Source organism: Carcharodon carcharias, chromosome 12, assembly GCF_017639515.1.
Source record: "Carcharodon carcharias isolate sCarCar2 chromosome 12, sCarCar2.pri, whole genome shotgun sequence".
Lineage (NCBI taxonomy): Eukaryota > Metazoa > Chordata > Chondrichthyes > Lamniformes > Lamnidae > Carcharodon > Carcharodon carcharias.
The window spans coordinates 56,084,933-56,105,643 of record NC_054478.1 but is presented as its reverse complement, the minus strand read 5'-3'; the positions used below and the strand labels follow the sequence as shown (position 1 = coordinate 56,105,643).

The window sequence follows — 20,711 nt, the reverse complement described above, 5'->3', positions numbered from 1 at the left end:
TCTGGGTCTGGAGGCCATGTAGTATCACATGTAGGCCAGACCAGATAAGGACGACAGATTTTCTTCCCTAAAGGGGCATTAGTGAATGGATTAACAATCCAAAGACGGGATGAGGTTTCATGAAGTGCTTATAAATTGAATGAAAGTTTTCATTAAAGTTCATTCACATATCCCAGCTCATGTGACACTGTCACATAAGGGGACATGTCTTAAACACTTTTTTTCTTTATTAAAATTTATACAAATTAAACTAATCTCTCTGAGGCAACTCTGTGCCCCAGGGAGATTTCTGCGCATGTGCAAAAGAGTGCATGCCTCGACTCAGCTTACTTCGCCAGCCCGCCTGCACGGAGCGCTTTGTGTTTCCAGGTGCGTGTCACAGGCCCGCTCAAACCCCTGAAGGGGAGAAAATTCTCCCCATGGAGTTAGTTGAGGTGAAATCATTAGATGCCTTAGAGGAGAAGCTGGATTATTACTTGAAGAAAAGAGGAAAAGAAGTATATGCAGATAGGGTTAGATGAAGTAGGTTCATATCAAGCATAAACTCCAGCACGGAGTCAGTAGAGTGGAATAGAGCTATGCACAGGGCAAACAGCAGAAAATAAAGTCTAGCACAGCTAAGTATCAGAATGAGAATTTGTAGAAAATATTTATAAAGCAACTCAGGAAATCCAAAACACTTTACAAATAAATAACTAATATTTCAATGTAGGAAAAATGGCAGCTAATTTGCGCACAGCAAGATCCTACATACAGCAATGGAATATGTGACCACCTCATCAGTTTTCGGTGTTGTTGAGGGATTAAGGTTGACTAGGACACAGATAAAATGTCTCTACTCTGTGGAATAGTGCCGTTGGATCTTTTATGCTCACTTAAGATAAGTGGAGCCTCTGTTTAATATCTGATTGAAATGACAGTGCAGTATTTACTTCCTTACAACCAGATTAGTCTAGATTACCTGTTGGAACTTGAAAACTCAGCCTTCTGGCACAGATGAAAAAGTGATACCACTGACCTAAGACTGACGCCAATTGGAATTTGTTTTTTAAAACTATGTGGGATTTCTGTCAGCAGTGCCTCAGTAATTGAAAGCATTCTTTAATATAGATCATGCCAAACTCTGCTTCCTATTGTCCTAGACCAATGTTATTGTGAAGCTAAAGATTTTACTGAAAGCAGTACAAAACGCAAGGTTATATTATGATTGATTACACACTGAAATGTAAAAGGGCACTGGGAGGATTGCTTTTTCCCTATCTATAAATCAAGTGAGCTCTACAGTTGACATTATAAGGCATATGATGGCCTTAGATTGAGTTTGCTGCAGTTAAAGAAACCCATTTTTAATGGGGTGTTGTCTTCAATATAAAATTACTCTTAAATAAAGTCACCTGTCTTTGTACTACATATTTTACTTAGGACATTTAATTTTAATTTTTTTTAAGCATAATCACTAAATTGGAAGAACATGAAGAATTCTTTCCAGCATTCCACACAGTTTTTCAGAACTTGCTGCAGATATTGGGTAAGAACTACTCTAAATTATTTTATCAATTTTTCTTTAAGTGTAGGTTTTCTTATGAAATTCAAATCCAGATAATTGGCAATTGTTTGTATTGTAGGCATTTTATTTTAACCGCGCATATGCCATAGCAATGTTAATTTCCAACTTTTTGGAGGAATGTTTTTTTCTTTTATGGGATGTGGGTGTTGCTGACTAGGCCAGCATTTTATTTTCCATCCCTAATTGAGAAGATGGTGAGCTGCCACCTTGAACTGCTGCAGTCTATGTGGTGTAGGCACATCCACATTGCTGTTTGGGAGGAAATTCCAGGATTTTAACCCAGTGACAGTGAAGGAATGGCGATATAGTTCCAAGTCAGGATGGTGTCTGGCTCGGAGAGGAACTTACTGGTGGTGGTGCTCCCATGCATCTGCTCCCTTGTCCTCCTTGGTGGTAGAGGTCACTGGTTTAGAAGGTGCTGTTGAAGAATCCTTGGTGCGTTGCTGTAGTGCATCTTGCAGATTATACACACTGGTGCCACTGTGCGTAGGTGGTGGAGGGAGTAAATGTTGAAGGCGGTGGATGGGCTGTCAGTCTTACTTTACTTTGTCCTGGATGGTGTTGAGTGTTGTTGGAGCTGTAGTCATCCAGTCAGGTGGAGAGCATTCCGTTACACTCCTGACTTGTGCCTTTGTAGAATGTGGGGACAGGCTTTGGGGAGTCAGGAGGTGAGTTACCCTCCACAGAATTCCCAGCCCCTTACCTGCTCTTGTAGCCACAGTATTTATATGGCTAGTCCAGTTCAGTTTCTGGTCAATTGTAACCCCCAGGATGTTGATGGTGTTTAAATATTTGTTGGGTTTAACACTTTTCTCTATTCAGACTTGTGCTATGCTCTATGTAACCTCACTCCTTTTGTTTCAGAGGTAGACAGTATGGATCATATTTTACCAGCAGTCTGTGCACTAAAGTTGAAAACCAGATAACAGACCTCAGAATTCCATGCATTTCTACTGGAAGTATTTGTTAGCTGGTGCTTATGCAAATGTTTATTTTTGCAATAGTGTACATTTTATCTATTTATAATCTGTATGAATTTCTATTTTTGGATATCCTTCAATTAAATTTATTTTAAATATCTTAAGCTTGTGAAGCATTCTTGCCAACATATACATGGATTTTCATTTATAGTTGGATATTTTTTCCATCAGGGCACGCCCCTATGGTGACACCATTGCTTTACAGTATTATCTTCCAGTAGCTGAAAATTCTGCATATATATAAATCTTCAGGATATGTGGCTAGTCATTGAAACTAGACTTCTATAAAAAAAGGGAAAAATATTCACTGATAGGTTCTAGAAAACACCCAGAAGTACATGGGACTAAAACAGCAAAAATCTACTTTCTTTTACATTTATAATGTTCATTTCTGGCTTGGTGAGCACTACAACTTTTAAAGCTGAGTCTCTTATTCCGCTGTTGCAGATGGATTATGCATTTCTAACAGTTGAGTAGCATAATCTAAACTTCTGTGGATGTATTCTTCAAGTAGTACTTGCTTTAAGATTGTTGTTTCATGTGAGGTAAAGAAACTAGTAAGACCGACTGGTAATGAGATCTTTTTATGGTAAGAACATATGAACTGTACCTTTTCATCTATCTAACACTGAAGTTTCACACCAAATTTATCTTGCCTGCTGAAACTTTCCTTGGAGACTGTGTTGTTCGTGAAAACTGTCCCTATATGCAAAAACAAGTGCAACATTTACCATAGGCCATGATATTTACTGATGCAGGATTTTCAAGGGTGGGGAAGCGGCATTAGTTGTAAAAAATTTGAATGGGTTATAATACTAATTTCTCAATGTGGAATTTAATGATTGGTCCCATGAACAACAACTAATGGCTTAGAACATCTTTGATATTTAGGCTGTTTGTTTGATTACATGTTTATGACTAATGATTCATGGAAAGTTCGGTCTTTATCTTTAAATATTAAGTGCCAGGTCACTACACCAAGTAAACACAGTTCTTCATATGAAATCAATTTTATTTACAACTGCTAAAAAATAGCAAATCATAATTCAGTAGCTATGCTCTGTTCATGAGCATTTTCCTTAAAGCATTGTACACTAACCAACATCACATGACATTTACAAATATAAACACTTGATAAAAATAGACCTGTTTTCCTTAATGTAAGTGTTAACTGGCAATATTTGGCTAATTCTTACAACAATTAAAAATGTTGCAATCTGTTCTTTTAAAAATTTTTAATAATAACCAATTCATGTGAATCATGAACATGACTCACTATTTTGATACCAAATTATTTAAGCCCCAAAATTAAAAGTACCTAGTATAAAGTTGGCTTTTTGGCCAAGAAATGTGCATAAAAATAAAAACTGACTAAACTAAAAGCAAAAGTTAAATAGAATCTGGTAAAAATATACATTAAAATTAACACACAAACAGAATTTATCCAGTGTACTTGTACAAATTGAACAATCTTGTGTCTAGAAAATATATTTCAAGCTGACTTCAAGATTTTTAACATTGTTCTTTCAGAACTTTAAATACAAGGAAACATTTGAATAGTATTGAACTGAGCAGTAATCTGAAGAGTACTAATGAACTCAGTACAAGTAAGCATGAAAGCCATAATGAGATTCAGTTATCGCACATGCAACTAAGCTATGAGTTTTCTCAATTTTCTTCTAAAAGTGCGATTTTGCAGGCTTGGCAAGACAAGTCAGAATATTTTCTCAAGAGTGAGAGAGACAAAACTTGGGGTGGGGGGGGGGTGGTATCTGGGTCCACGTACACATTACTAAAACTACTGCATGGGTACAAAAAGGCTAATGGAATGTTGGCCTTGATTTTAAGTGGGATAGAATGTAACAGAACAGGCCATTCAGTCCCTCAAGCCTGTTCTACCATTCAGTTGGGTTATGGCTGATTTGTACTTCAGCTCAATTTATCTGGTTTTGATCTCCGTCCCTTTATGTCGATCAAATCATTTGTAACACCTCAATTAGATAAAATAAGTTATGTTTCAGTTGTACAGAGCCTTGATTGGTCCTCATATTTAGTATTGTGCACAGCTTTGGGTACTGCACCTTGAACAATCACTGTACTTCTAAAACCAAACTCTAATTGAATAGGACAATACTGGTACTTCAAGGACTAATCTGAGAATAGGTCGCATAAACTTTGATTTATGCAATTTGCAAGGTTAAGTGATGATTTAGTTGAAGTCTTTAAAAAAGATTTGATGGTTTGCATTCAGAAAAACTTTCTTTTAGTGCAGGAACAAGGAGGCATCATAATCTTAAAATTAGAGCTAGGCCATTTAGGGCTGAAATCTGGAAGCAGATTCCACAGAATAGTGCAAATGTAGAATTCTCCCTCAGAAGGCTTTCGTACTGGGTTAATTGAAATTTTCAACACTGAGTTCAACATTTTTTTTTAAGGTAAGGTTGCCAAGGGTATGGATCAAAGGCAAGTAAATGGAATTAAAGTACAGATTTGCTATGATCTAACTGAATGGAGAAGTGTGCCCAAGGGGGTGAGCAGCCAATGATCTAATTTAATGGGGAAAATGTGCTCAAGGGCCTACTGTTTATTTATAATCCTATATCATCAAATAGGCTTTCGCTATTCCGATGTATTCAGATTAATTTGTAAAATTCCTCACCATTGGCTGTGACTAGAGCACTTGGCTTGATGAAAGAATCGACACTTGGGCATTTGGTTTTAAGAAATTTAGGCATACATGCAGTTCTCTCTAATATAATGAGTTTCCGTGTCATTAAAAGAAATTTAACAGAACATTTAAGTATTAACTGCAAGTGTATTCAGTGATTTAACATGAAAATAACAAGATCTTTCTTCAAACAAAACAATTTTAAAAAATCAAACGAGCCTCTGGATGAATAGCATTAAAGGTTTTTTGTTGCTTTTCTTGGCAATCCATCATTGGTCAGTTCATACCTATGGAGGCAACAAAAGGAAATAAACATTTTCCACTTGTATACAATCTTCCATATGACAAATATTAATCAAAGAGAAGTTTGTTAAAGCCATAGTTATCATACGAGTTCACAGCAAAAGAGCAGTTACAGTAAACAGTAAGTTTTGTGGATGCAGTAAAAGATTGTGCCACAGGGTTACAATAATTAGCTTTTAATTATTGTGCACTACACTGGAGACCATGGGGAAAATATTTTGGAAAAGTATTGGTTTTCTTGAACTCCATTTTCTTCTGCATCCATCCAGCCTAGCAAGGTTACTTGAAAATTTCCTGGAACATCCTACAGGTACCATGCCCTGAGAGGGCTTTGGCAATCATGGACTTCCATTGGATTGGTTCATGATTATGCTTGACAAATTACTGCAGTGATTTACCAGTGCCTTCTGCAGTATGGCTGACCAGCAAACTCTCCTGCTCCTACTGCCTGCCATCAGGTCTATTAGAAGGATTCGCAGGTTGATAACCAACCTGTTTGGTACGTTATGAATGCACCTTTCTTGGCCATCAGGTCCTGGGGCGGGACTTGAACCTGGAGCTACTAGCCCCAGAGGCAGGATGCTACCCACTGCGCCACAAGACCTTAATTTCCTGGAACCAACGCTGGTAAATGGAGTTAAGAAAAATTATCTCACTAAATGATGTACATTTAATCTCAATGGCTTATTCCTGTTCCAATATTTTCTTTTCTACTGTAAAAAGGCAATGAATATTAGTTACATACCATTGTTCCTTTGAAGAAACCAGATTTATACCTTTAAGAATCAGTGGAAATCAGTGTACAATGGTTGTAAATGTCAACAGAATATGTTTTTCACAATCTAATGATCAATGAGACTGAGAAAACAGTCCAGGTTTCCTGGTGTATCAGTTGCACAGAGACATAGAAACCTAGATTGTTCATGTATACGTCCCATAAACTAACTAAAGGATAGTAAAAAGCCAAAAAATTGGGAATATATTATTCTGCACTTTTGTTGGTGGGGGGTGGTTGGGGGAGGGGAGGCGGTGGGGGTGGGGAGGAGGGGGATGGGGTGGCAGGGCAAAAATAGGTGGGTCATCTTGAATTAAAAAACGTTGATTTTTCTGTTTAAAGTTCTTGAAGTGACACTTGATAAGGAATATAGAATACAATTATGCTCTTAAATGTTTCAACTGTGTCTGCATGTATATAATCTTCTTTTAAAATGTTATTTACCTTGATATCAATACACAAAGAAGGAATACACCTTACCATTCTGTAAAACCTTGGCTTAAGTTATCGTTTGGGATGTCAATCAATACCTTCAATAAAAGAAAAGTTAATAAATTGGAGTATAATCTACAGTTCTTTAAGAAATGCTTTCAATGTAGTACTTCATTATGTACATACTGAAAACCTATTCCTTTTTAGGGATACAGCAATGATGATCACAATAAATGCACCGCTGAGACATTTGGAGTTTTTTTTCCCTATAACTGTACTGAAGTTATCATGGAAAAATGAATCCTAGCATGAATATTTCTGCAATAAAGTTGAAATAATTTTAAAAATGAGTCATATGGAAAACAGTGCTCCAGTCATCAAATGCAGCACAGATCTGTAGGGTCTCTTGCTTACAGCCTTGGGAGGAGGGGGGCTGATAGGAGGAATAGCAATGGGGATAGCTTGGGTTCCAACTTCTGTTCGCTATTCAGTAACCCCTGCCAATAACTGTAAGAGAACAGGGGCATTAGGCTTTGCTGCAAGTAGCACCCATCTCCTCATTCAAATATTGTAGTTTGCTAAAAAAAAAAACTCGGGGCTGGATTTTCATCCTTGGTTCTGGAACCAGGTTGGGCCATTTCCTGACGTTGCGTATCTGACTTCTAAAGGTCAGCCCATTCATCTGGTATTTTGTATCAGTCGGGTGTGGGCTGCCGCCTCCTCCCGAGGTGGCAATGAAGGTAGGTAGATGATGAGGCCAGCAGATTACAAAGCGGGGCTTTGGCTCAGTTAGGGCCTCATTACCCCCTTCCTCCCCATATGCATCTTCCATACCCACACCCAATATTAACTAGGTACAGAACTCATGAGCCATATAATAACACTTTAAATGCTAATGAAATTTTTTTTTAAATCAGGCTCTCTCTTTGAAAAAGATTGACCCTCTTATGATCTTGTCAAACACCGCCAGTGAAATCCCCATTAATAAATCTTTAGGCAAAAAAGACCAATGGAGTCAGCCCAGAATGGGGTGGTTTACACAGCTGCACAGGGGACCTCCAACTTTGTTACATTGACAGTTTAATGAAATTATAAAAATCTGCTCCTGTTTTTTCAATGCCTGTGTGTTTATTTGAACAACACTAAGAGGTATCAAGTGGATTAAAGATTTCTTCAACGGGGCTTTCACTGGCTGTGTTTGATAGTTTTATGAGAATGAAGGAAGTATTTTTCCCAAGGGAATGTTTAGTTCACAATATCTTTACCGTGCAGCAGGAGGCCATTCGGCCCATCGAGTCTGCACTGGCTCTCAAAGAGCATTCCACCTAGTCCCACTCCCCTACCTTATCCCTGTAACCTTGCACGTCTCTTTTCACGTAGCAATCCAATTCTCTTTTGGATACCTCAATCGAACCTGCCTCCACCACCCTTTCAGGAAGCTTGGTTCAGACTCCAACTATCTTCTAGGTGAATAAATTTTCCTCACATCACATTTACTCCTTTTGCCAATTATTTTGAATCTGTACCCATTAGTTCTTCTTGTTCTTTTGAGCGGGAACAGTTTCTCATTATTTACCTTGTCCATATCTCTCAGGATCTTGAATACCTGAGGGAAATCCTCTTGAAATTAAAAAAGAACTTGCCAGTTAATATATGGCTCATGGTTCAGTACTTAGTAGGTATTGGAAGAGTGCTTCAAAGGCTCAGCAGATGTCAGGACATTAAATCAATGTGACGATCAAACCCCAGGATCCTCTACATGCATTCATATCTAATTATCCATAATGTGGGTTGCAGAAGAGGACTTCATCCATTGGTGAAAAGATGCTAATACAGCAGCGCTAGTCAATGTAATGGTTTCTTACCTTTTAAGGACAGAGCCCTATGATCAATCACTGCATTGAAGACAAACTTAAAGCCATAAAAAAGCCTTAAACACGTACCTTAAAATAAACTTAACATAGATCATTTAAACATCTTTTAAACATAACTGTCAAAAAGTTCCAGGCTAGGGTTCCCCGTGAGGCAAGGTGTGAACCATATCTCCTGCAAAAGCTGACCGACACCACCAAATTTGCAAGGGGTCTAAAACGTTCATTCCCGCAAAGGAGCTGGCAAGGTCGGGAATGCAGCATACTCCCCACATCCTTATCCTCCGCTGGCAAACTGTAATGTGAGTGGGAATCCTGGAATCTGGTCCCCCCATTATTTTTAAAGCCTTTCTAGCTCTTCTACACAGATGGAAACAAGAAAATCCAGCCCTCAGATTGAAAAATAACCATCTGCATGGGATTCATGACAGCTGTTAGCATCTGTGGAACCATCAAATATGTGCTACTACTTTCTTGGTAGAAAGAATAATAAGAGGAAGATGTCAATAGCCACAAAAATAGAATTTTTCAACATTTAATTCTCCAAAATTTCTTGTACAATTTAGCAACACAACATTGGGTTTTCTTTTATCAAAAAAGTTAATTATACCACAGTTGCTAGCAGTCATATTTTGTCATTTGCTATGTCAAATCTGATTTGATTAAGCTGCATGATAAAACCAAAATTATGCACAGAACACTAAATTATTCTCATTGCACTAACTGGACAACTAAGCTTAATTAGCAGTCGATGCAAAATATTGATCATTTTGCTGTTTCCAAACCATATGTATATTCTTAGCAGTGAACAACTGCTCATGTCATGCTGCAGACTTAGCCCAAATACATTAAATTATATATTTTGCATAATCCTGGTAAGTAGCAATCGTCGTTACCTTTCCAAGTTCTTTTCTCTCATGGGATCCAAATGACCGGTTGTTCTTTACAGCGATATCTAATTTTCGTTTAGGAATTTCCTTTACTGAAACTGAAAACTCAAATCTGAAAGAGGTGCAAATGAAACCAATTGATATTTAAAAAAAAAATCACTGATCAATCTACGTTAAATATCAGTATTTCTAGGATTGTCAGATACATTTTTCATGCTTCCTAACTAGTCATGTATTCGATTATCAGATGGAGGGAGAAGGATGAAAAACTGGGTCTCTGCTGCCATCAGGGAAATGCAACCCAACAGCCTTTTAAGACCTAATAGATATTCCGCATGAAAGTTGATTGTACAGTTAGTCATAAATCCAAAATTAGCTTTAAGTGATTCAATATATCAGAAAGTTATATATATTCAAAGTTTACTGTCAATCACAAAGAATAAAAGCTCAAACCACTCCAAACCACTATTGTACAGGTCAGCCTAATTCTACCATTTTTAAAGCAGGTGCAAAATATATTTTTGCCTGTATGTTATTCAACCCACATACTTTTCATCATATTGTGGATCTACAGTCTTCTTCTTGACTTGTGTTCTTCTCCGACCTGACCAGCTTTTGTCAGGAAGAAGGTAGAGTCGTACATATGGATCTGATCCATCCTTTGAACAGGATATCAGGCTTCTGCAGTACAAATGTCAAAATGATTCATGATATTAAATGGTGCATACACTTCTAGATATTATCTTCGGTGTATTCTTGGAAATAAAAACTCATTTATTTCATTAAAACCATATAAGCCAATCTGTGAAAAGCTTGAAACCCTATAAATGTGCTGGACAATGAAATTGTATAAATAAAACTTCAATAGTGCAATAAATATCATTCAAGTGGCAATAGGAACAAAAGTAGCCCATTTAGTTGCTCAAGTCCATCCTGGTATTTTATTCATTCTGTCCATTCTATGGCAGAAATGTACCTCCAGTCCAGTGGCCTGCCTTTGATCTATATACTTTGATATCCTTACCCTGTTTGAAAAAAAATCTGTCAATCTTAGGCCTTGAACATTTCAATTGACCCATCATATCCAGCCTTTTGGGAAAGAAGGTTTTACATTCCCATTAGCATTTATTTGAATAAGTGCATTTTGATTTCACTTCTAACTGGTCTATCTCTAATTTTAAAATTGTACTCCTTTGCTCTGGATACCTCACTGAAAAATAGTTTATTTGTATCCACCCTCTCAAATTTCTAAATCATTTTAAGCTCCTTGATTAGAGTGTAATTAATTGTTCAATATGTGGTGGTGCTTCCATTGTCTTGTATCTCCCAACTCCTCAGGCTGTACTGTAAAGAAAATTCTAGTATATTTTGCTAATTAACTATAAATCATATAAGACCGCAGTATTACGTAAACCTAACGACACAACGTCTGACTTTGAAATGATCAAATCACATCTGTGTCCTGATTCAATTATCCCCCACCCCCTAACACAATTTCACCTGAAGACTACACTTGCTCTTGGGCCATGGATGATCAACAAAATATTGCAGGGAAATTATTATAAGCATAAGATGCAGCATGGGATATTTAATTAACAGATTAAAATGTCTGTTGGAGACCAATGGATACTGGTGTTATGACCTGTGTTTCCTCCCACTGAATCAATTGTTGAAAAATCAGGCCTCCAGCAAAATTGGTTGTTTGCTTGATTTATTAGGTTCATTCACTGGGCAAGGCATTCAAGTTTAAGCCACTTATTTACCTTATTGGTGGTTTAATATAAGGTGTATAAATTTAACTGATTGCCACTAAGAAATATTACCTGCAACGATTAACAATTATAATCAGGCTCTCATGAGAGGCAGAATAACGCACTGTGAGCTGGATTTTGCCCAGAGATTCCTCATTCAGGGCCATTCCACTGGAAGAAAAATGAAGACATTAATTTGCTTATCTACTTCACTTCTGTACATGGATTTCAGGGGTTTGAAACCTTAATTATGCAATAACTTACAATAGTGTCTTCTCAACACTAGTTACAATAGTTAACATTTAGAAAATAAGGCAATTAAAGTTAATCAACAAACTTGAATCAAATCATACTTAAAAATCTACACTAGGACTTCAAAGGAAATGTTCTACAATTCTTTATGCTTCCTAATATGCTGCAATTTTACTCAATGATTTGTGCCAGAAATTTACATTGGATATTTGTTATTCAGAAGTTTTAAGCTCAGAAAAGAGATACAGAACCCAAAAATGTGTGTGCCAACTATCCAACAATTATACAAGATCATATCAGACAGGAATCAGTCACTGACTTTGGCAGGCTCTTTGGGGTCAGGCAAAGGCTCCCTCACTGCTCTGACAATGGTAGAACTCGCACTTCTAGAAGTGCAGCCAGAGTGTCCAACATTGTATGAGTGCCCGGCCTCGGGGTATTAGGGAGTTGTGGAGATGTCATTTACCCCTGCACCAGAAGCTTCTTCACAGTAGTCCTATTAAAATTCCAATCTTCAACCCTCATCAGGGACATACATCTGAACTGGCAGGCATCCTTCAGTTATCTATAAATTAGGCCCATTAGGAGAATCTAGGGTGTGAGAATTCCTGACATAGGAAATCTCTACCTCCAGCACGATGGCATTGTTTGTTTCAGGAAGGTGGTGGTTCCATTACCATTTAGGGTCCACTTTATGGCTGTTTCTGGTAAACTCCTGTGAAACCTGTAGCAATGCATTGGAACTTTGGGGCAATTGGTTTGTAAATAGATAATGGAATTACTTAAAACAGGTTATAAATAATTCTAATGTATACTAGATTTTTCACGAAACATTCCTATTATTCTATCATAAAATATGATTGAGATAATTTCATCCCAAGGTTATACAGCTTTCACTGGTTCTCCTGTGGGTGAATCAATTCATCCAAATGTTCCTAAAATACACTGCTCAGGAGACAGATTCCAGATATTGAGATCTTGCGTTGATTTAGTCTCTAATTTCTGTCCAATCATATTGTCTAACTCATTCTCTGATTTTTTTTTTGGAACTAGCTTGTATGGGTCTTCCTACTAAAGCTGCATATGCTACTCACATGATCGTTTCTATTTTTAAAGTCTGGTAACTTCAGGCTACAAGTGGGAATATGTTGGACAATTTTTTTTGGATGTAAGAAAAAAAGACAAATTATGAAGTAATTATTGAGATAAATAGATTTTCAATTAACAAATAAATCAACGAAAATGCAGACAACTCTGAAGCACATAGCAAGACAAAGCCAAGCCCACAAATAGATCAAGGTGATAGGAAATTAATTGAAAATATCAACTTTTTTCTGACCATTACTCAGGAACATTCAAACAATATTTCCAGAAAGGAACATTAGCACCTACTGGTTTGTTTAAATAAACGTTGTAAGCTTTAGTTTAGAGATATTAAGCAAAAAAGATCTGAGCTTGTCAATTGTCTGTGTAATGGTTAAGCGTCAATTGCAGTGACAGATTTTAGCCCTTGATAACCTTAGCCTACCATAAGGATTGTTCTATGGTTTCTGTAGTCATTCTTAAAGTTGTGATGACCCTTAGTTTCACCTGAGATTCCTGCCTAATTACATTTCAAGATTTGTATCACAAGCTACAAAATTTGTCATCCGTAAGCTTTTAATTTCTGTACTTTTAGTTTCAAAACATGTAAAGCACTTAAATACAAAATTCACTATAGACTATACTTTTGCAGTTGCTCATCTGTGTCATGAGGTTCAATGTTAGGAATGGTGAGTGACGATTCCAAAGTAGTACTGGTTATATCTTTTCGTAAGGTATCTGAGGAGTTGGATTGTCTTGGAGTTGCTGGCAGTTCTGATTTAATTTCATCAGTGTGTTTAGACTGCTGATTATTTTCTTCTTTTTCCATTGGGTCACATACTGCACTATTACCACATGTCTTTGGAACATTTGGTGATCTTGGTGTTGAAGGCGGAGTGTTAGGCTTGCTTCCAGTTTTCTTTTTCTTTATTGAAATAGGGCCTTTTTTAAGGGCATTCAAACCTGTGTAGACACTGTCAGGATCTGGTTCCTCAAAGGTGAGTATCTGTGTGTATTTCACAAAGGACAGATGTCAGCAAACAACTCAGTCATAGGTCCTTGCAATTTCTAATACTAATTCTAATAATTTCATATTTATTTTTCTCTGATGATTGGCCACCTCAATGCCTCAGGAATAAATGCACCTTATGCTGTGGCACTACACTATATTGAATGGAAAAGTCTGAAGGGTCAGTCTCTGATTTGCATTGTTAGCCAATTTCATCCAGGAAGCAGAGGGATAATGCTTCTCAGCTAACAATGATAAAAAGTATCAGGCAGGATTTTTGCTTTTGACTGCTGATCCTGCTGAAAATGTTTCAGTAAAATCATTCCCATGGTCAAACAAAATAGCAACTTCATGCATGAAATGGCTCTTTAGGTAAGATATTAGAGAGTAGTTGCTCATGGAACAGTAGGCTAGGCAGAGATGCTACATTGAGAAGGAAAGATACGCATGGAGAAAATTTAACAGAAACAACATATTTCATATGCAACTTATGACTTTCTGTATGGGAGGATAATTATTTCATAGAACCAGACCAAATTTAAGAAGTCATTCTGCATCAAAACAAACTTAAAATATTTTACTTTATTAAATTACTTCAACTATAGTACACTTCTTAATCACTGTGCATTTTAGAAAAAAAAGCATTCAGCATCACAAATTTAAAGCAATTCACTTCACATAAGAGTTTTGTAAATTGTGGAAATTTTGGGAGCAAGTGGGTTAATGTTTATCATTTCACATTAGTGATTTGAGTTCAACTCCAGCTATGACATGACATTGGGATCAAAGTCTCTTTATTTCATGGCTGCTAACTGTCACAGGTAAAATTTATTTGCAAGATCTTAATCCAATTCCACAGCACAAAACCGATCAGAATTTTGCTGCCGTTCCAAATAAATGAGGGTAAAATTTCTGATTGGCAAACTCATGCATGGAAGCTGAATATGCTCATACTACATTCTTTTGTGCCTTTTAAAATACAATTTTAAAAATTATTTAAAATAAATAGCACACGAAAAACAGAGTACTTAAGTGTTTAAATGGGAACTCTGCCAATTAGAATTTTACAATATGGATCTTTAATTGAGGGATTATATCACTTTGAAGAAAACTCCATAGTGTTAAATGTAAAATATCTTATATTAAGTACATTTAAGGTGGTTAAGTTTAAGTTCATTTTGGTAATAGATTTCTAAAGTTTCAAAAATGTTGCTTTCTAAACATTTGATTGTATTGGATTCAGTTTATACTGGAAGATAACAAAGGCCCTTTAAGCTTTCACGTCCATGCCACGAAAGCACGTATCCATATCTAAGGCGGCAGGATACACCAAAACGGTAATCATTTCTCTGGTATATGTAACCTACCCGAAGAACCATCTTCAATTTTATAAGGCTGTTGGGGCCCGAATGTTCCAGCGGAAACCTTTGGTCAAGAGTCATATCAGATGCTTTCAACAAATGGTAGAAAGGAACAGTCAAGATTCCAAGGGCACACTCCCGGTCTTTGTCTTTGATCTTCTCAAAACAAATTGCAATAGTAGTTGCATATGTTACTGAATGAAACTGAGCATTTAATAAATCACTTCTGTTATAAATCCACAATAGATATGCATATACTAAAAATATTAGCCAAACATCCCCTAATTCTGAAAAGTAATTTTAAATTATATGAATTACCCAAAAATGCTTCATATTTAATGCAAATACTTCCTTCTCAAAAGACACTGTGGAGAGAGGAGATTATTAATTGGGTTGTTAATTTCCCTGCACAACAGGGTATTCCAGCTCTTAACAGTTTTAGGTTGTATGAAACTCAAAGACAAGGGGCTGAATTTTATGCTCATGCGCTGATGGAAGTTGGTGATGTTCTGATTCCCGGGCCCACTGTCGTTGCGTGTTGGATAAAACGCTAATTGCCACCAATTAGTGGCAAGGGCAGGTGACAGACTGCCATTCCTCCCAATGAATTCTGGAAGTTGGGATGTCCAATCTGAGGCTGGAGGCTGTGACCCAGAACCAATGCATGGGAGGTGGTGGCTGAGGAGGTTAGCAGTGTGGAAGTTTTGAAGAGGAGCTGGTTGCACTGTCAGAAAAGATTCAGTATGAGGTTCTACTAAGCCACTGCCGTAATAAGGCGCCTCTGGTATCATGGCCTTCCAACAGGTCGCAGCCGGGGGCATTCCCAGCAGCATTGGCATGTTCCCTGGCATCATCCTTGCCGTTGACCTCAGTTCAACTGCTACCTTTCTGGCACCACTTCATCCTCCAAAGTCTCTCTCTCTCTACTGCAATGTTGTGGAGGACACAGCAGACTATGACCATCAGGGAAACCTGTGAAGGGAGAGTACTGTAATGCACCCCCTGAATAGTCCAGGCATTGGAAACACATTTTTAGAAGGTCAATTGTCTGTTCCACCATGGCCTTGATGCTGGTGTGGCTCTCATTGTACCTCCTCGCTCCCTCAGATCTTGGACCCTCACAGGTGTCATATGCCATCTCTTGAGAAGACAGCCTTTATCACCTCAAAGCCAACCCACCAATGCACCCAGGCAGGTGAAAAGATCTGGAATTTGTGAATTTCCGAAGGACATAGGCGTTGTGGCTGCTGCCTGGGTATGCACCTACACTGGGCTATTCCCTGTCAGGTCAACGGATGCTGCTTGAAAACAACCTGTCTCAAAAAGGTTCAGCGACACCATAACCTTCAGGGCAACAGGCATCGGGTGGCCCCAAAGGCAGTTTAACAAAATCTCTCCAACCAACATCTCACAAAGGGATAAACAGTTGCCTTTGAGACCCTCAGCTGTCTATAGCACTAAATCTCAGTCATTTGTAGGTAGCTGAATCACTGCTTGTACACCCTTGGTGCAGCATGTCTTCTGCACCTCCAATGAGGCACTCGAGGCTCCTTCTGACCATTGGGACCTGGTGCTTCTCTGTCCGCATCCTGAGGGTCCACAGCCTCCTGAGCCTCCCTCAGATCCCTTAGTCCTCTTACCCTTCTCCTCCTCCTAATGCTCCTCCCCGCCTCACTGGAGGTTGTCTCTCCTCCTGAGGGCACAATCCCCACCTGTATCTGAGAGTTGACACCACTCACCCCTGGTTTATGGACAGAATATTAAATGAGGTTTCAGAAGACCCCTCTCAATGAGAGGGGAGACCTTCTTAAGAGAGAATATTCAAAATGCTATTGTCCATTTAAAGGCAAATGGGATAAATAATCTATTTTGCTAGTCCTTTATATTATTAAATTTGACTAAAAACCTGGAAAGATTTAAACTGGAAACTTATTTCAATGCGTAAACATTTGATTGCAGATACATATGCTAAGAACTATGTTCCACAAAATAAGAACATTCATAACATTTGTCTACAGTAACACATTCTAAAGCCAGTAAGGTGGCAAGCTAATGTAAACAGATTTTCTACTTCATGTAAATCTATAACTTCTAAATGGAACATGCTGAATCAGGCATCTAAATACCGGCTACATTTCATGCAATCTTAAGTGATCTATCATGGACAGACATTTATACAAGCCACATTATACAGCCTAGAAATTGGTCCACAGCCATTTTTTGGGGGTACATGGAAAGTTCATGAAAGCCGAGCCTGAATGTTGAGCCTTGTGGCTCTCCAGGTATTGGGGTTTGGGCCTCATTTCAATATTACCAGTGGAACATGGAACTAGCCAGTGAAAAGGACTCCCAAGTTTGGGCTGCTGCTAAAATTGCAGTAGACCTCAGCAAGCATTACCATGAATGGGGACTTGGGTTGGTGATGGGAGTAAGGTTTGGGAACAGAGAGGAGAGGCAATGGGAGTGGTGAGTTTGGGACCAGTGATTTAGTCCTTTAGTGTAGGGTCAGGTGGTGTACTCATTTCTCCCAGCTCCACATTCAGGTAAGTCACTCATTTTTTTTTGTTGTGTGTGATCCCCAGGGCTGGTTTGTCAGGGCAAACCAATCTTACAGAAGGGAGCCTGATATAGAAGTTAGATCCCATACTTGAATATAGCAAAAGGGCCTTATGCCTGTTTTAGGCATTGGTAAAGGCCTCTTGTTTTTCCTTACCCTCTATCGTGGGTGGTACTAGGGCCTGGGAGAAGCGGGGTGCATAAAGAGCACAACACTGGGGTCTGTGCTGTGTAGCCTGTCAATCTCTTGGTCAGTGTCCAAGCAGCCAATCTGGCAGGTATACCATCCAGACAGGCTACCCGGCCAATGACTGCTGTTGTTCTGAACAACACCAAACATTGGCTAAGTAGGACACACCAGATTCCCTAGTGCCTTCTATCTTTATTGTGTGGACTGTTCTGTTTGTGGTTGTGGGGTGCTACTTTCTTCATTCTTCTTCAGACCTGGCTGGAAGCTGCTGAAGCGCAAGGTGAGGTAAAGTCCCAGATGCATCGATGTTTACTTTAGCCCCACAAGGCCGTTGGCTTCCTGACCTTTCCTCAAAGTTCTCCCTCGAGTCCTTGGTGTCTGTGGCCTCAGCCCTTCCTGACCTCTCCTTAGTCCTTTGACGATGGTGTTGGTCTGGGCTTAGTTTCCACTCCCGGCCTTTCCTCCCTCTCTCTCGAGGCGCTGGTGTCTGTGGACCTGCTCCGGCCCTTCTCCACCGACCTCTCCTCCCTGAGATGGAGAGTGAGCCAAACATGGACACAGACATGCATGCAGACAGAGACACACACACAGGCACCTTCCCTCCCCCAGCCCAGTGCAGAGGGGACACACCCTCCCAAAAATCTATCCACACACCGGGCCAGGAGAGGAGGAAAACCCAGGCTGAAAGACAACACCCACTTTTATATGAATTTGACTAAGGCCAGCTTGGAGTGTGCACCACCAGAGGTGAATGCAGGGTTGGTGTTAGTTAAACACAACTCCTTAGCTTGGCCCCTGTCTCCTCCCGTCTTGAAAAGGACTTGGGGCCAAAAAGGTTTTATTAGTTAGCACTGCTGCTTGGCACTGTGTATCGATCATTTTTATTAACTACTCATTTTTTAACTGATCAATTTATTGCTTTGACACTTAAATTTTTGCTCGCAAGTTGTTTATGTTTTCTTTATACCTTAACATTTTTTTGAAATTCATGTTTAATGTTGTGCTTAACCAGATCTCAGGCAGTTGCTGCTGGGTTTCTTGCTGAATAAGAGGCTCACCGGAAATCTGATTGCTTTTTGGAAGGCTGGAAAAAAAGTTATTTTTGCTCCAATAGAAATAGAAAGTGTTTGAAATGCTCAGCACTTCTGATGGCATCTGTGTAGAGAGAAACAGAGATCAGTGGCCCTTCATCAGGACTAGTGCAGGTTGTGGACCTGAAGCATTGACTCTAGTTCTCTCTCCACATATTCTCCCTGGCCTGTTGAATATTACCAGCACATCCTGTTTATATTTCAGATTTCCAGCATCTGCTGTACTTTGATTTCCTTTTATATGCTCCATGCTAGGCATTTGTAAGTGTGGTTAGTTTCAATTTAAAACGAGAAAATATTTATCAATCAATGCAAAGTATAATTTTTCTGTTAACAAAGCACAGATGTGTGGATAGAAATAGCACATTATTGCAGGTCAGTTGTTTGGTGCTAATTTACTGGAAGGTTTTACCATTTTTAAATTTGGAAGGGAAAACAGGAATTATGCGACAATGCATAGGATTGTTGTTTGCAGTGCTTGTGAGGTTCAAGTCTTTTGGCAGTTGGTGTTCAGATATTACATAGAACCAGGTTCAAAGAAGCCAAGCTGGTTGCATGATACAAATGACCAAGTTGTGTGTAATTGTCTGACAAAGCCGTGGTTGTGAACTGTATTATACTGAAACCTGAGCTTTTGATGGGCTTTGTAAACAGAGGCAGAGAGTACAAAAGCCAAAAAATATTTCTAAACCTATAGAAAAGAGTTTGCCCTGTGACTATGGTTTCCAATAACAGGCACCTGAAGGAAGTGATGGGGAGGCTTAAAGTGGGGGGAAATAAGGGACCTGGAATCAGGGACCAGTGACTGTGATTTTTCACCCTGACTTTGGATGGCACACTTCAGACCAGAAATGTGTACAAGCTTCCAGACAGTTATACTGGGAATTTGGTAATCCAAGCAGAGTGAACCACTAAGTATGAGCTTATACTTTGGAGTTTTCTTAAAGCAATTTCAAAATCTGAACAACTTAATGCATTTTAGTACTGAAAATAAGCTTGAGTTTATTAAATATAGTTCTGTCACTGTTATGTTCAACCCCAATTATTGATAGCAGCTTGAAATATAACAGTACTTTACCTCTATGCTTAGCTGTTCGGAATGAACATTTTTGATGAAGAATACAAATGCTTGTTCCCAGATTGGTGAACTGGTATTGTGGCAAATCTGTGAATCCAAAATTATTTGTTAGGTATACAGTCCTTCATAATGCTAATAATTTTTGCAAATTATTTAAATGATTCCTTTAAGTAAAATGCTAACTAGTGTCAAAGAAGGTATTCCCTTCTTAAGAATCAATGGTCTAATGATGATATATTTAATCAAGGTTTTAATAGTCTGATGCCTAAGTTATTTGATATTACAGCACAATTTCTGTACTTCCTCAAAGTATGGCTTTTACACATCCTTCAGATGTATACTTGTATTGCAGATATTCATTTTATTTCCCTAATTGTACAGTCATAGTGAGAAGTTGCTGAAAACAGTGATAATCAAACTGCCTCCCAGGACCACAACAGAGGGAGAAATTCATTTGTGTAGCACTACTCCTAGACTTACCTCAATTCACTGGAGCAGGCAGTGCTGCAGGCCACTGTGTGTTCTTCAATTATATCAATGAAGAAAGCCACACAGGCTGTGCAGGTAGTGGTCAGCAGCACTGCCTGTTCCTGGAGAATTGACACAAATTTGCCTAGCACAGCTAGAAGTGTTGTTCCATAAGCAAATTTCTCCCTCAGAGACTTTAAACCCTAGAGCACCACCAAAGCGATTGATTTTTGATAGCAAAAACAAACTCCCTCTCAAAGACTCCTTGAGCAGCTGGCAGTTGTAAATCAGGAACAATGCAGGCCCTTTTAACATCAAGGCTTGTCAGCTTCCAGAAGGCTGCTTAAATAAGCATACTGATTTCCTGCATTGACACAACTGTACAA

The 20,711-nt window shown here is 38.6% G+C and overlaps 2 protein-coding genes across 11 annotated transcripts in view; one reads left to right on the top strand and one right to left on the bottom strand.

Moving 5' to 3' along the window:
- The window catches only part of cep70 (centrosomal protein 70), a 65,041-nt gene extending 62,390 nt beyond the window's left edge, over positions 1-2,651 (top strand). For all 8 annotated transcript variants that reach the window (XM_041200440.1, XM_041200445.1, XM_041200441.1 and 5 more), the window contains 2 exons: positions 1,449-1,528; positions 2,432-2,651. In XM_041200440.1, coding sequence (XP_041056374.1) covers positions 1,449-1,528; positions 2,432-2,493 — 142 coding nt within the window. In that variant the 3' untranslated portion in view covers positions 2,494-2,651. The remainder of the gene's footprint in view (positions 1-1,448; positions 1,529-2,431) is intronic.
- An 890-nt stretch (positions 2,652-3,541) lies between these two features.
- LOC121284785 (extended synaptotagmin-3-like) overlaps positions 3,542-20,711 on the bottom strand; it is a 137,078-nt gene continuing 119,908 nt past the window's right edge. For all 3 annotated transcript variants that reach the window (XM_041200434.1, XM_041200435.1, XM_041200436.1), the window contains 8 exons: positions 19,858-19,944; positions 14,949-15,098; positions 13,217-13,578; positions 11,310-11,408; positions 10,036-10,167; positions 9,493-9,598; positions 6,774-6,823; positions 3,542-5,502 (listed from right to left, as the gene is read on the bottom strand). In XM_041200434.1, coding sequence (XP_041056368.1) covers positions 5,451-5,502; positions 6,774-6,823; positions 9,493-9,598; positions 10,036-10,167; positions 11,310-11,408; positions 13,217-13,578; positions 14,949-15,098; positions 19,858-19,944 — 1,038 coding nt within the window. In that variant the 3' untranslated portion in view covers positions 3,542-5,450. The remainder of the gene's footprint in view (positions 5,503-6,773; positions 6,824-9,492; positions 9,599-10,035; positions 10,168-11,309; positions 11,409-13,216; positions 13,579-14,948; positions 15,099-19,857; positions 19,945-20,711) is intronic.